Raw genomic sequence first — 12,207 nt, 5'->3', positions numbered from 1 at the left:
CAGAAGTCCAACAAACTCAACCCCTCCAATCTCCAAAATGCCAACCTACACAACCAACCACGCCCCCTCCGTCCTCCAAACCCACAGCTGGCGCACCGCCACCAACTCCGCCGCCTACCTCCTCCCCTACATCCAACCGGGGATGAAAATCCTCGACATCGGCTGCGGCCCAGGGAGCATCAGCCTCGACTTCGCGCGGCTCGTCACCCCCACCGGCCACGTCACAGGGGTAGAATACAGCCCCGACCCGCTCGCAACCGCGCGGGGCCTCGCCGCCTCGCAGGGCGTGGACAACATCACCTTCCGCGTCGGCGACATCCACAACCTCTCCGACTTCGCGGACGGCTCGTTCGACATCGTCCACGTGCACCAGGTCCTGCAGCACATCGCGGACCCGGTGCTCGCGCTGCGGGAGATGCGGCGCCTCGCGAAGCCCACCGGCGGCATTGTCGCGGCCCGCGAGTCGGCCTCGCTGTCGTGGTTTCCACCCAACGAGGGCATCGAGGCGTGGGATGGTCTGACGAGGAGAGTGGCGCGTGCGAAGGGCGGGAATCCGCATCCGGGGTCTTGGGTCCATGTTTGGGCGGAGGAGGCGGGGTTTGCGAGGGATAGGGTCCGGAGGAGCGCCGGGGCGTGGTGCTTTAGTACTCCTGAGGAGAGGGCGTATTGGGGCGGGTCCATGGCGGAGAGGATGCGCGGGTCGGGGTTCGCGGAGATGGTGGTGGCAGAGGGGTTTGCGGGGGAGGAGGACCTAAGGGGGATGGAGAGGGGGTGGAGGGGGTTTGTGGATTGTCCACACGGGTGGTTTGGGGTGATGCATGGGGAGGTTTTGTGTTTTAGATAGATAGAGGGAGAGGGAGAGGGAGAGGGAGAGAGAGGAGATGGAATGGAGAAAGAAGATCACGTTGCTATATCGATATCGAAGACGGACAAACAAGTATGTAAAGTAAAACAAATAGGTATGTATGAAATCACTGCATGAAAACTGGACACGGACACCGAACCGCGTGGCTCACGGCTCACGGCTCCTGGTAAAAGTAAACAACCACCCCGTCGGGAAACGCCACTTTCTTGAGATCGTCTGTCGTCACGGTATCGGGGACCACGAATCTTGGGGATGGAACGGGCACACGTTAGCTGAGTGTTGACTTGGAGACCCGGATTCCGCCCCAACCCCAACCGCAACCCCAACCCCTAATCAATCACATTAATCAACGCGCTAGGGAACTCACGAAGTTGTATGGATCGGCGGAAAACTCCTCGTCGAGATGAACACCGTCTGGTTTGTGGCTCCCTTCTCTGCCAGCCCGTCCGTCGCTCTGCACCCCGGCGTCAGCATGAACTCGGCCTCGAGCGGTCTCGAACCACAAGAGCAGGAGGGGCACGGGACTCAACATACATCTGCTCAATCCATCTCCCATGTTGCTTGAAGGCATCGAGACTCTCATATCGAATAATGACCGACTGGAGAAGCAGCGTCAGCGGGGATCGACGTTGTCGCTAATCTCTATCTTGAACTCTATTTGGAAGCACTAAGGGGGGAGGAGAGAGGGATCTAGGGCAGGTCAAGACGAACATATATAACCATTTTTGGGGAGCGACGGGGGTGGAATCGGGTGTCCGGGGTCAACGGGAGGTCGCAAGAATCAGGATCCGAGTGCAAAATCCGCAACGATCGCCTACAGTGACTCGAGGCCCGAGATATCTGAAAGTGAAGTAAACAGAAAACCAAGTGGGGTCGACCTTCAACGAAGGGACCGAAAATCTGGAACTTACATAATCGGGCTAAGGGACAGTCCGAGTCCGTACTCCGTACGGACCTCCGTGTGTAGTTCGATCCGTCCATTCAAGGATATGGATTAAGGATGCCATTTTACCCGAGAGAAATATAACTACCGGACGGAGGATATCCACCATGGATGATGCAAATTGCGCCGAGTAACTTGACTACCGGCGATGTATGTATTGTATGAAAATATGTATCCCGAAAAAAAAAGATGAGGAAATTAAAAAAAAAAAAAAACCAATCCAACATGCTAAAACAAAATCAAACCCAACTCGGAACAAATATTCCCCCGAGGAGAATCCCGGTCAGGCTAAGAAAGCGGCGTCTCTCCATCTACCAGTCATCGGCGGGGGGAGAGTGAGCATCCTCGTAGGCATCCTGGTATCCTTCGCGGTACGCCTCGCGCTCAGCCTCCTCCTCCCTCTCCTTCTCCTCCTCCTCGTCGGAGCTCGAGTCTTTCGCTGCGAACCGTTAGCACCAACCCATACAACCAACCCTAAGGACAGCACGGAGGGGAAGAAAAACACACTCAGTTCGTGACCCAGCAGCGCACCACCGGCCAGACCGACCGCCGCGCCGAGACCCGCACCCATCATCATCTTCTTCTTCTCGTCCTTCTTGCGCTGGGCCTCCGCCTCAGCCGCGGCATTGGGGTCCATGCCGCCGTAGTAACCGCCCTGCGGCGGCGGGGGGCTGCCATAGTAGCCCTCCTGCGGGGGCGGGCTGCCGTAGTAACCGGCGGGAGGACCGGGGGGCGGGAGGTCGCGCGACCCGCCGGCCGAGTCCTCGAGGGGCGTCTCCCACTGCGAGCGGCCGGTGGCGGTCTCGACGAAGAAGCCGCGGCGCACGCTGGGCTCCCATTCCTGGACCCAGCCGTAGGGGAGAGGCGGAGGGGCCACGGGGGGAGGGCGGGCGGATGGCGGGGCGGAGCTGTAGGGAGGGCGGGAGTCGAACGAGCGCTGCGCTTCGTACGGAGGACGGTCGCCGCCCTCGTAGGGGGGGCGGTCGTAGGGAGGACGCTCGCTGGGAGGTCGGTCGTAGGGCGGGCGCTCGTAGGACGGACGGTCACCCTCGTACGGGGGGCGCTCGTAGGGAGGACGCTCGTAGGGCGGGCGCTCCCCGTAAGGCGACTGGCCGTAGCCGGATGGCGGTTGGCCGTAGGGGGAGGGGGCGTAGCCGCCACCGCCGTAGGGGGGCTGTTGTTCGCCGTAGTAGGACATGGTTGTGGAGGGGTAAGGGGTAGATGCGGGTAAGGTAGACAGGAGGACGGAGGAGGGAAAGAGGATAAGTGAGGGAAATTGGAAACGGTCCAGGGAAATGGACCCTTAAGTATTATTTATCTATTCTCAAACGGAGGGGGGGCAGAAGAGGGGAAGGGGGAGAAAAAAAAAAGAGGGTCATGTAGACTCCCCTGGACATGTTTACTCCGTACGGAGACAGATACAATAATAATACATGCTAGAAAATCACATCCCAATAATCAATTTCCTACAGCGAGAAACCCCTCCATACGAACCCCGTTGCGCCGAGAAAACGATTCGTCGGCCTTAGAAGGCCAGGCGCTATGGGACTGTTCCCCACCGTGTTATTAGTTGGGATGGAGAACTGTCAATAGTCTGGTTGTTTGGCGGAAACTGCAGATCCAGCATCTGGAGATGCAAGAAATTAGGCAGATACATTATATATTAACCCACGCCCCCTCCCCTGAATGATCATTTGCCGGTCCAACCACCGGGAGAGGGATGACACAGGGGGTAGACCGTCGCCAGCGCTTAATTAAAACAATAACAGTCCGTTTGAAACTGAGGAAAGCAGCCATAGCCCTATCGATTCACCTGATCTTGGGTGCCGGGACTGCAGACTCCCCTCTCAGCCCTCAGCCGACCAACATAACACCAGAGTGCTGTCAATATGACTTGTCCCTCCACCCCACCTCGGTAGGGATGCTAGCCCAGTCGAAACGCATCGAATGCATAGGGATTAGGGGCAAGATGAGTCGTCCCCTCCCTTCTAGACCGAGTGCAGTAAGAGCCGGTGCTATAATAAGGCAGCATGTTCCGTAAGGTATCCATTCGTCTGCTTGGCGGCAGCGACCGGAGATTGTCGGGCCAATCGAAACGCGGCGCGCGAGTCGCCGGCGCCGGACTGAGCCACACCGGTGTGTGACCACCGTGTCTGATTGGCTGGCGATGATCCATCAGCCTCACTTTGCTGCCTACAAGCCACAGCGTCAGCTCTCCTGACAGAGAGTGCAGTGTGGAAATCCATGGATTTCTGTGGTGCTCTCCTGGCTGGCGATGCGGTATTAACTATTAACATTAACAACTTGACGGCCACAAGGATTGCGATCGTAAACCCGTCGTCTGTCTTTGCAGCGATATGCAATACCACCTACCCCGTCGGTCCGCATCACACGATGTCAGGATAATTTCTTTCCTTTTCCAGGACGTCCCGGAGCCGGACTAGCCACGTGTGTCGCGGCGAGTGGCTGTGGCGGTGGTCCCGAAGTCCATCGAACCTCCGGGCCAGCCACACGACGATTCCGGAACCTTCCTAACGGTAAGGAATGGTATTGTTATTGTTATTATTAGGTGCGATGGGGAGGGAAGAGTCATCGGGGTGTGGAGACTGGATACGCTTGCCAAACGACCTCCGCTATTCCAGAACAGGTCCCCGCGTGGAGAAAAGAGGGAAGACGACGACGACGAACATGCCTCGATCAGGCAGGATGGTATAAGAGACTATCTAAATCTGTAACGTAGCGTCTAGGCAGCAGAGTTTAAAAAAACAAAAGTCAATCAATCTCAGATACAGTCTTGATTTCCATCCCAACTAAGGCCTGCCAAGGCATTGACACAAAAGACTTGGGCGAGTGACAAGAAAACCCTCCATATCATCGCCCCACATGGTTCCGTCATGTCTTTCATCTACATCAACGGACAATCTTACAAGGAGATGAAGAGGGAAAAAGGGGCTCCGTGAAGATCAGGACACTTGGCCTTCAGCCGAAATCAGTAATTACTTCCAGCGCTGCCGAGGTCGCTGGACTGGTCATTGCCCGGGTAGAAGAAGGCACCCACTCTGCAGAATGATCAGTACTTGCTTAGGGGGTCGAGTTCGATGCAATCAAACTTACGCGATAATCACATAGGCGGCTATTAGTAAAGCTCCCTCGAGGTAGTTGCTGCGACCGTCCAGAACCAGGAAATTGACCACGAAGGCCGTGACGAACAGACAGATGGTCTCGAAGAGAGTGAAGTACAAGGACATGTCCTTGTCCATGCACCACCCTAGAATGACGACCAATGGCGTGACAAAGATGGCTATAGATCATTAGCCACTCGTATTCACATCCTGCGGATTTGGTTAAACTTACCGATTTGAATACTGCTTCCCACAGACACACCAATGGACAAATCCATCTTGTTCTTCGTGGCCACGCTCACCGCAGTCACGTGTTCTGCCGCATTACCGACGATGGGCAGGATGATCAGGCCGATGAACGCCTCGCTGACGTTGGAGCTTTCAACCATCACTGGGATGGCGTCCACGAGGAATTCGGCACACACCGCCACCAGCGCCGTGGACAGCAGAAGCATGACAACGGCTGCGGTGCGTGACATTTGCGGCTGATGCTGGGGAGGCGCCGCTTCGGTGGTCACCGGATTGACGGCCGTAGGCATGCGCGCCGCGCCTCGGGCAAACTGCACTGCATTACCGACGGGAGGCTGACGGTTCATGTGGCTGGGAAGAGAGTTGGTGCGGCGCAGACCGGTTGCGTTGCCGGAAGGACCTGCCTGCGGGACGCCGTTGGGACCCGTCGAACTTGAAAAGACCGTGTTGGAAAGCAGCGAAGGAAAGGGCGGACGAAATGGGGATCGTCTTTTCGGAAGGTCGTTCGCATCGTCCAGATGAGCATCGACAGGGCTGGATTCAAAGCGAGCGATCGGGGACGATACGTAAGACTTGAGCTCCGGTCGCTTGGGCAAGGGGGTACTGTCAATAAATGCGGCTTGTTTCTCCGGTTCCTGAATCGTTTTCTTCTTCATTTCCTTGTTGTGACGCTTCTTGCTCTTGGATTTTCGCTTGGACGACTTGGGCCGACCGGTGTCCTGACCGAAGTCTCTCGACTGAGGTGCATTGAATCGGTGGTTGTCATTGTCTCCTTCGTAACCGTCTACCGCGTTGTTCGATGGCTGGGATCCTTTCTCGTCCGTATGACTGGACACCGAGTCGACAATTGAACCGATTCTGTCGCTGGCGCCTGCGCTTCGCATTTCAACTAGCGAGTTGTTGCGCAGCGACTGGGGCAGACTGGTATCCTTGGAGCTGGAGCTCGACTTGCGACGTCGTCGGTATTTCATAGCCCTCTTGATTCGTTTGGCGGTCGACCATGACGTGGTCGTGTCGGCAGACTCATCGGACGAGCTGCTCGACGAGTCGGACGAGTTCATGAACTCAGCCAGCACACCCGGATGGGATTCCTCGTCGATAATCTGCTGTGGAATGCTAGCATAGAGGTATGCATGGGACTTGAGCTGGAAGATAATGTACAGAATGTACACGAGGAGCAAGACCTGAGAGCATGAGAATGCATTCCCTGTGTGAATGTCATGAGTACTTACAACGCTTGTTCCACGGCTAACTTTAAGGGTGTATTTATCGGCGTGCCGACTGTCGGACCAAGAAGCATGGAACGCGGTCTGCAGATCGTTAGAAATAGCGGGGAAGGCGGGGTGTGAGACTGACTGGCAGGAGTAAACTCATAACGCTCAAACTGAGGAGACAGGCACTCATTTGGGTGACGGTGCTGTTGTAAATCTGTTATAGATTAGTAAAAATGAATATAATTCATTTATCTGCTATCTTACCTGTTCCTGAAAGCGCAAACCTCCCAAAAGGAACGCCATTCCCAGAATGAGCAGCAGATTGGCCAGGATAGAACCCAGCAGGGACGCCTGGACGATTCGAATCTCATTCTGTGGCTGTTAGATACTGACAAACGAAGAGTAGACAGGCTGCTTACCTTGACGAGAGCGATGCTAGATTCGATCAGATCTATTAGCCTAGTAGTCGAAAGCCACACATAGTAAACTCACATACTACCAAACAGGTTAGCCGACAATCTCCACACCAACAGCCCTAGAAGAACTTACAAGATAATCAACTCCACCGCATTTCCGAACGTCACGTTGATCAGTGCGCCCACGGTATCTCCCAGACGGCTCGCCACACATTCGGTAGCATGACTCAACAACCCTGCCAAAGGGATGATGGCGATCGCATTCATGGCGAAGATGACGGCCGGGTTCAGGCCAGCAGCCTGGACGGCAATACCCGCGGGCACAAACAGCAGCAGGACATTGACCCAGCTGTGGCACAGGGCTGTCTTAGTATGCTTGCAGAACCGGACACTGCCGTTTTTCATCCGGATCCAAAGTCCCGGGTTGGAGATCTCTCCATCTTTTTCACTACTTGACTCCGGACTGGCCGGGCCCTGGGCACCTGCATTCACTTGCCCATTTTGCTGCGAAGACGGACTGGCCTCTTCGTCGGGGGGTTTGGCGTCAGACTCGCCGGGAGAGGTGGTAGCTGTTGTACTGCCATTAGACGCGTGAGCTTTCGCCCACGAACGAATCCGGTCTAGATAGGAGAAAAAGCGGAGGAGCCCGGTCAGCCAAAAATGATCCTCAATTAAACCACATAGATTGCATGTTTCACCTGGTTGGGAGAGTGGGTAGGAGACGGGCATGGGGGGAGGAGAGGCGTGGCGTGGGGGGATACACGCAGTCCAGGATAGGAAAGGAGTCGGAAGACAGCCGAAAAGGAAAACTTACGCATGTATTTCAGAACAAAAGCCTGGGGATATTTATTGGGCACGGAGAGGTAATGGAACTCTCGATATGTTCAAATCTGCCGGGAATAGGGGGGGGGAGGTGGTGTAAGGAACGAGAGATAGATAGCAAGATAGATAGGCTGGATAGGTCACAAGAGGATTTGTTATAAAAGCAGCAAGTCAAGCTTCGGAGATAGAATCTGGGCGCGGAGATGGGGGGAAGAGCGAAATGACCGATTTATAAATGCGCTTGGCAGGATCCTTGGTTGAGGATGATGTTTGCCAAGGCCGGTCGATCATTTCTCGTCCCCAAACGGCTCTGGACCCATGGTCGGCTTCTTCGATTCTGGGCCATGTTGCGATGGGCCCTCAGTCTGCGCCACGTCTACCGTTATCAATCGCCTTGCCATCCTTCTAGATGGCTTCTGAGGTCATCTCTTATCGTCTGTTGCTATTTCTACCACTTTACGGAGTACACTAGCCAGCCAATCCTCCACCTTGGGTACATTCCCCATTTTTGCACCCGCCATCACAACATGCCTCACTCCTTGCCCTCTGACGGAGTACTCCGTAACCATCTGTAACCTCTGTTAAATTTGTGTATTGTAGATCCTGGCCACCCTCTGAGGGAAGCTGCATATCCAATCACCCCCGAGCACGCAAGACCGACGCCCCCATCATCGCTAATGTAAGGAGGCGTCCATTATTACTGCATGGAAAAGCACCAGCTCGCCCATTATTTTCGCCTTGACCTCTAAAAATAAGGCCCCAAGGTGGGCCAATGACGCCTCACCTCTGGGACGCCGATCCTGCCGCCCATTGGCCGACTCCATGCCAGGGGCTGTGGTGTCTCCATCTCGGGAGCGACAGTCCGATAATCCGAGGCCAAATTCTTGTTAACGTATTCCACAAGCGAGTCGGCACCACAAGCGAGCCGGCACCCCAACGCGTTTTGACCGCGATCAAAAACCTTACTCAATTCAACCACTAACCATGCCTCCAAAAGCGCGTCAAAAGTCAGGAAATTCAGCCGAGCAGGAGGGGAGGATTCTATTAGCAATCTCTGCTATAGAAAATAAACAAATTACCCAAATTGCTAAAGCTGCGCGTCATTATAATGTGCCTCGTTCTACTCTACAAGATCGGCTACGCGGAAAAACAAATCGCTCAGAAACACGTGCCAATGGTCATAAAATGACTCAAAATGAAGAGGAATCGCTTGTACAATGGATTCTATCGCTAGATCGACGTGGAGCGCCTCCCCGACCGTCCCATATACGAGAAATGGCCAATATTCTTCTTGCTGCGCGCGATACTACCCCAGTTCAATCAGTCGGAGTGAACTGGGTCTCCAACTTCATTAAACGACAAGATCGCTTGAAAACTCGCTATACTCGACGCTATGATTATCGGCGCGCTAAATGCGAAGACCCCAAGATTATCAGAGAGTGGTTTGATCGCGTACAAATCATTATAATGCAACATGGAATTGTACAGGAAGATATCTACAATTTTGATGAGACTGGCTTCGCTATGGGCTTAGTAGCTACTGCTCAAGTAGTTACTAGAGCTAATTACTACGGAAAGGCCTCTCTTATACAGCCTGGCAATCGAGAATGGGTTACTTCAATCGAGTGTATTAACTCAACCGGTTGGGCACTTCCTCCATGTGTGATCTTTAAAGGAAAGATCCATATAGAGGGTTGGTATCAAGATATCAAACTCCCACGCGATAGCAGGATTGAAGTTAGTCCTAATGGATGGACTACTGATGAGATAAGCCTTCGCTGGCTTAAAAACCTCTTTATTCCGACTACTACTAGTCGTATAACTGGAAGATATCGTCTTCTAGTTCTTGACGGTCATGGCAGCCATCTTACACCTCAATTCGACCAGATATGCAGTGAGAATAATATTATTCCTATCTGCATGCCTGCACATTCATCGCATCTACTACAGCCTCTAGATGTTGGCTGCTTCTCGCCTCTAAAGCGGGCGTACGGCAGCTTAGTTGAGAAACAGGCACGCTTGGGAATCAATCATATCGATAAGTTTGATTTCTTAGAGGCCTTTCCACAAGCTCGTGAAAGCGCTTTTCAAGCAGATACTATTCGGAATAGCTTCGCAGGTGCTGGTCTAGTTCCACTTAATCCAGATAGGGTACTCAGTAAGCTGAATATTCAGCTAAAGACCCCTACACCACCAGGCAGTCGATCTACCAATACAGCGCCAAAAACGCCTTATACAACTAGGCAGCTTGAAAAGCAGGCATCTACAGCAAAGAAGCTGCTTAAAGCGCGTACGCAGGGCCCTTCATCTTCGCTAGAGATGCGATTTAATAAGCTTATTAAAGGTCATGAATTACACCTTAATGAGCTTATTCTTGCACGCGAAGAAATCCGTGAATTACGCGCTTCTCATGAAAAGAAGCTTCAAAAAAAGAAACGCTCTACTAGGCAGCTAGCTATTACAGAGGGATCAGCTATTCAAGAAGGCCTAGAGCGATTTCAGCGCGAGAATGAGGTTGATGAAGCTCAAAATACGCTTCCTCTAGACCCTGCACTTTCTGCAGTTGAGCCACGCGTACGAGCGCCACCACGCTGCAGTAATTGTCATATTCTAGGACATAGACGGTTACAATGTCCCAATCGAGTTCCTAATTAGTTTTTATATAGAAATGCAATTATTTCGTTGATAAAGCCTCTAGTATTTGGTCCGCGGGCAGAAATTGGAGCGGGGGTGCCGGCTCGCTTGTGGTGCCGACTCGCTTGTGGAATACGTTATGCCCGGCGTTGCTGAGTCAGTAGTCAGTAGTCACCCTCCATGGCGTTCCGGCTCTGCCCTACCAGCAGGCAGTCAACCACGCATTCCGGGCGGTCATCTCGCAGGCAGACAGTACGCAGGAAGCACAGAGTACAGGTCACTAGGCACCAGCCGAAAGGCGGGTTACACCGGCAAATGCAGCCAGCCAGGTGGGTTCTTTGTATCGGATCGCAATTTTGCAGTCGCCGAATTTTGTAGTCTAGGATCGGATTGCCCGTGTCTCCATCGCACTAGTGGCCATTCGTGTCAGAATTATTTTAGGCCACTAAACCGCCTTTGTCGGGTTTCTTGGGTCTAACTGCATTCGGTGGTGGTTTCCTGATTTGACTCCGCAAGAGTCATGGCTGCGGTCTGCTCCTCATAGGGGAACAGACCCTTACTCATAATGAGGTCACACATCTTGACCGTCCCGTGATCGTCTCCCTAGACTGGATCCGGTTACACGACACATCTTGCCATGTCTAGACCGTGTACTCGGACACTGTGTTGTCAGCTGTGAATTATTGACGTCTTTAATTTATCATGCAGGCTGAATGTCGTCAGGCAATCCGGAGGGAATCGGAGCATCGGTGGTTGGACTGGGATGAGATACTGTTTTCTCTAGGAACGATATGAGCGGTAAGATATCTTATGAATGTGAAAGATAGAATCGATCTAGGAAATTTATGAGTTCTTAGATGTTACGTTGATATCTAGCTTGTGTCTGTCTTGTAATTGTCAACCCTTGCGGAAGAGGCGGGAAAGACTTCACCCGGCAGATCCTGGAAGACATAACTTTGCTCTTCGTAAATCGGGACGATTAGGTTCAGAGAAATCGACAAGACCAGCAGATGCAGAGGAGTAATAGTTTTTAATAATTTATCCCGCGGCACGAGAAATTTGTAATCGCCCCTTGCATTAATCCAGCCTTACCGCTTCGCGGATCGCACTCGTAAGGAACCATACGGAGGATTCTCTTGGTATATAAAAGTTTAATGGATCCATGTGATCGGGCTGCCAAAAGACCAGAGAACATATTGATCGACTGAGTGCGCTCACAGAAAAAGCAACTGGGGTAGTCTCATAAGTGATTTGAATATTCAATGTCCCCTGATGAATATATTTCAAATCAAGTCTCGGCAAACTCAGCTGCTCTACACCTCCAGGTATACTAAGTTTTATTGGCAACGCCAAAAACATGAAATATTCTGGCATGTTAGCTCATCCCAATTTATTTTGGTACCGCATTCTCCCTACCATGAATATCAAGTGGCCAGTCCAAACCGGATGATAGTGCATCTGTCAATGGCGTCGATCGCTTAGAACTGCATTACGTGTCTGAGCATATGCTGCAAACCCTTGTTCTACGTTTTCCCTATAGAGTGACACGTAGTCATAGAGAAAAGGAGTTGAATCCTTCTCAGACATGCTGCGGTATGCAAGGTGAAGCTGTTCGTGGACTAATCAGTTGGCTCTTAGTCGGGTGGAAGAAACACCGCCATAAGCTGCAGCGAGAAGCTGTGGGATAGGCTCTAGAATGTTCTATACCTTGTCCGTACTTAGTACAAAGTAAGGCTATTAAATCGTTGCCTGTTCGCATGATAGTATTACATCTGCTGGCTGCCTTATAAGATAGACAAGCTGAACGGGCACATCTCACTGGAAAATAGAAGCCTTTTTTCAGAGCACAAGCCCCTCAAAAGTAGCTCTCCGATAAAACGATTTGAACATTGTCGAGAACAATAATATGTCTCAATCCAAGTTTCTGAGCTTTGGATATTGC

At 52.5% G+C, this 12,207-nt stretch overlaps 3 protein-coding genes across 3 annotated transcripts; 1 reads left to right on the top strand and 2 right to left on the bottom strand.

The window, feature by feature from the left end:
* Positions 1 to 37: 37 nt before the first annotated feature.
* Positions 38 to 1,430, top strand: P170DRAFT_479404 (class I SAM-dependent methyltransferase; the record flags this gene model as incomplete). The annotated part of the gene is made up of 2 exons (XM_024853673.1): positions 38 to 811; positions 1,224 to 1,430. 2 exons carry the CDS (start codon positions 38 to 40, stop codon positions 1,428 to 1,430), a joined length of 981 nt encoding a protein of 326 aa, XP_024700163.1.
* A 341-nt stretch (positions 1,431 to 1,771) lies between these two features.
* On the bottom strand, positions 1,772 to 3,283 carry P170DRAFT_269057 (WW domain protein). Its single transcript, XM_024843128.1, has 3 exons — positions 2,507 to 3,283; positions 2,316 to 2,479; positions 1,772 to 2,241 (listed from the first exon to the last, which is right to left on the bottom strand). The coding sequence occupies exons 1-3, from the start codon at positions 3,004 to 3,006 to the stop codon at positions 2,120 to 2,122; spliced, it is 786 nt and encodes a 261-aa protein (XP_024700162.1). The 5' UTR covers positions 3,007 to 3,283; the 3' UTR covers positions 1,772 to 2,119.
* A 1,402-nt stretch (positions 3,284 to 4,685) lies between these two features.
* P170DRAFT_440070 (putative membrane bound cation transporter) lies at positions 4,686 to 7,964 on the bottom strand. The gene is made up of 9 exons (XM_024849985.1): positions 7,624 to 7,964; positions 6,943 to 7,429; positions 6,813 to 6,828; positions 6,658 to 6,765; positions 6,536 to 6,607; positions 6,412 to 6,489; positions 5,163 to 6,363; positions 4,923 to 5,109; positions 4,686 to 4,867 (listed from the first exon to the last, which is right to left on the bottom strand). The coding sequence occupies exons 1-9, from the start codon at positions 7,625 to 7,627 to the stop codon at positions 4,798 to 4,800; spliced, it is 2,223 nt and encodes a 740-aa protein (XP_024700161.1). The 5' UTR covers positions 7,628 to 7,964; the 3' UTR covers positions 4,686 to 4,797.
* Positions 7,965 to 12,207: the final 4,243 nt, after the last annotated feature.

Source organism: Aspergillus steynii (assembly GCF_002849105.1).
Source record: "Aspergillus steynii IBT 23096 chromosome Unknown P170scaffold_8, whole genome shotgun sequence".
Taxonomy (NCBI): Eukaryota; Fungi; Ascomycota; class Eurotiomycetes; order Eurotiales; family Aspergillaceae; genus Aspergillus; species Aspergillus steynii.
Note: the sequence above shows the minus strand (reverse complement) of the source record. Positions and strands in the feature narration are given on the sequence as shown.

What these genes read in the sequence shown, in the direction of transcription:
- P170DRAFT_269057 (XM_024843128.1), bottom strand. Translation starts at nt 3,006, where the DNA reads ATGTCCTACTACGGCGAACAACAGCCCCCCTACGGCGGTGGCGGCTAC. An exon ending in GCCGGTTACTACGGCAGCCC is followed by an intron (nt 2,480 to 2,506) that starts GCCCCCGCAGGA and finishes CTACTATGGCAG; the next exon opens with CCCCCCGCCGCCGCAGGGCG. An exon ending in GCTGCTGGGTCACGAACTGA is followed by an intron (nt 2,242 to 2,315) that starts GTGTGTTTTTCT and finishes TCGCAGCGAAAG; the next exon opens with ACTCGAGCTCCGACGAGGAG.
- P170DRAFT_440070 (XM_024849985.1), bottom strand. An exon ending in GTTTGCGCTTTCAGGAACAG is followed by an intron (nt 6,608 to 6,657) that starts GTAAGATAGCAG and finishes AATCTATAACAG; the next exon opens with ATTTACAACAGCACCGTCAC. An exon ending in TTAGCCGTGGAACAAGCGTT is followed by an intron (nt 6,364 to 6,411) that starts GTAAGTACTCAT and finishes TCATGCTCTCAG; the next exon opens with GTCTTGCTCCTCGTGTACAT.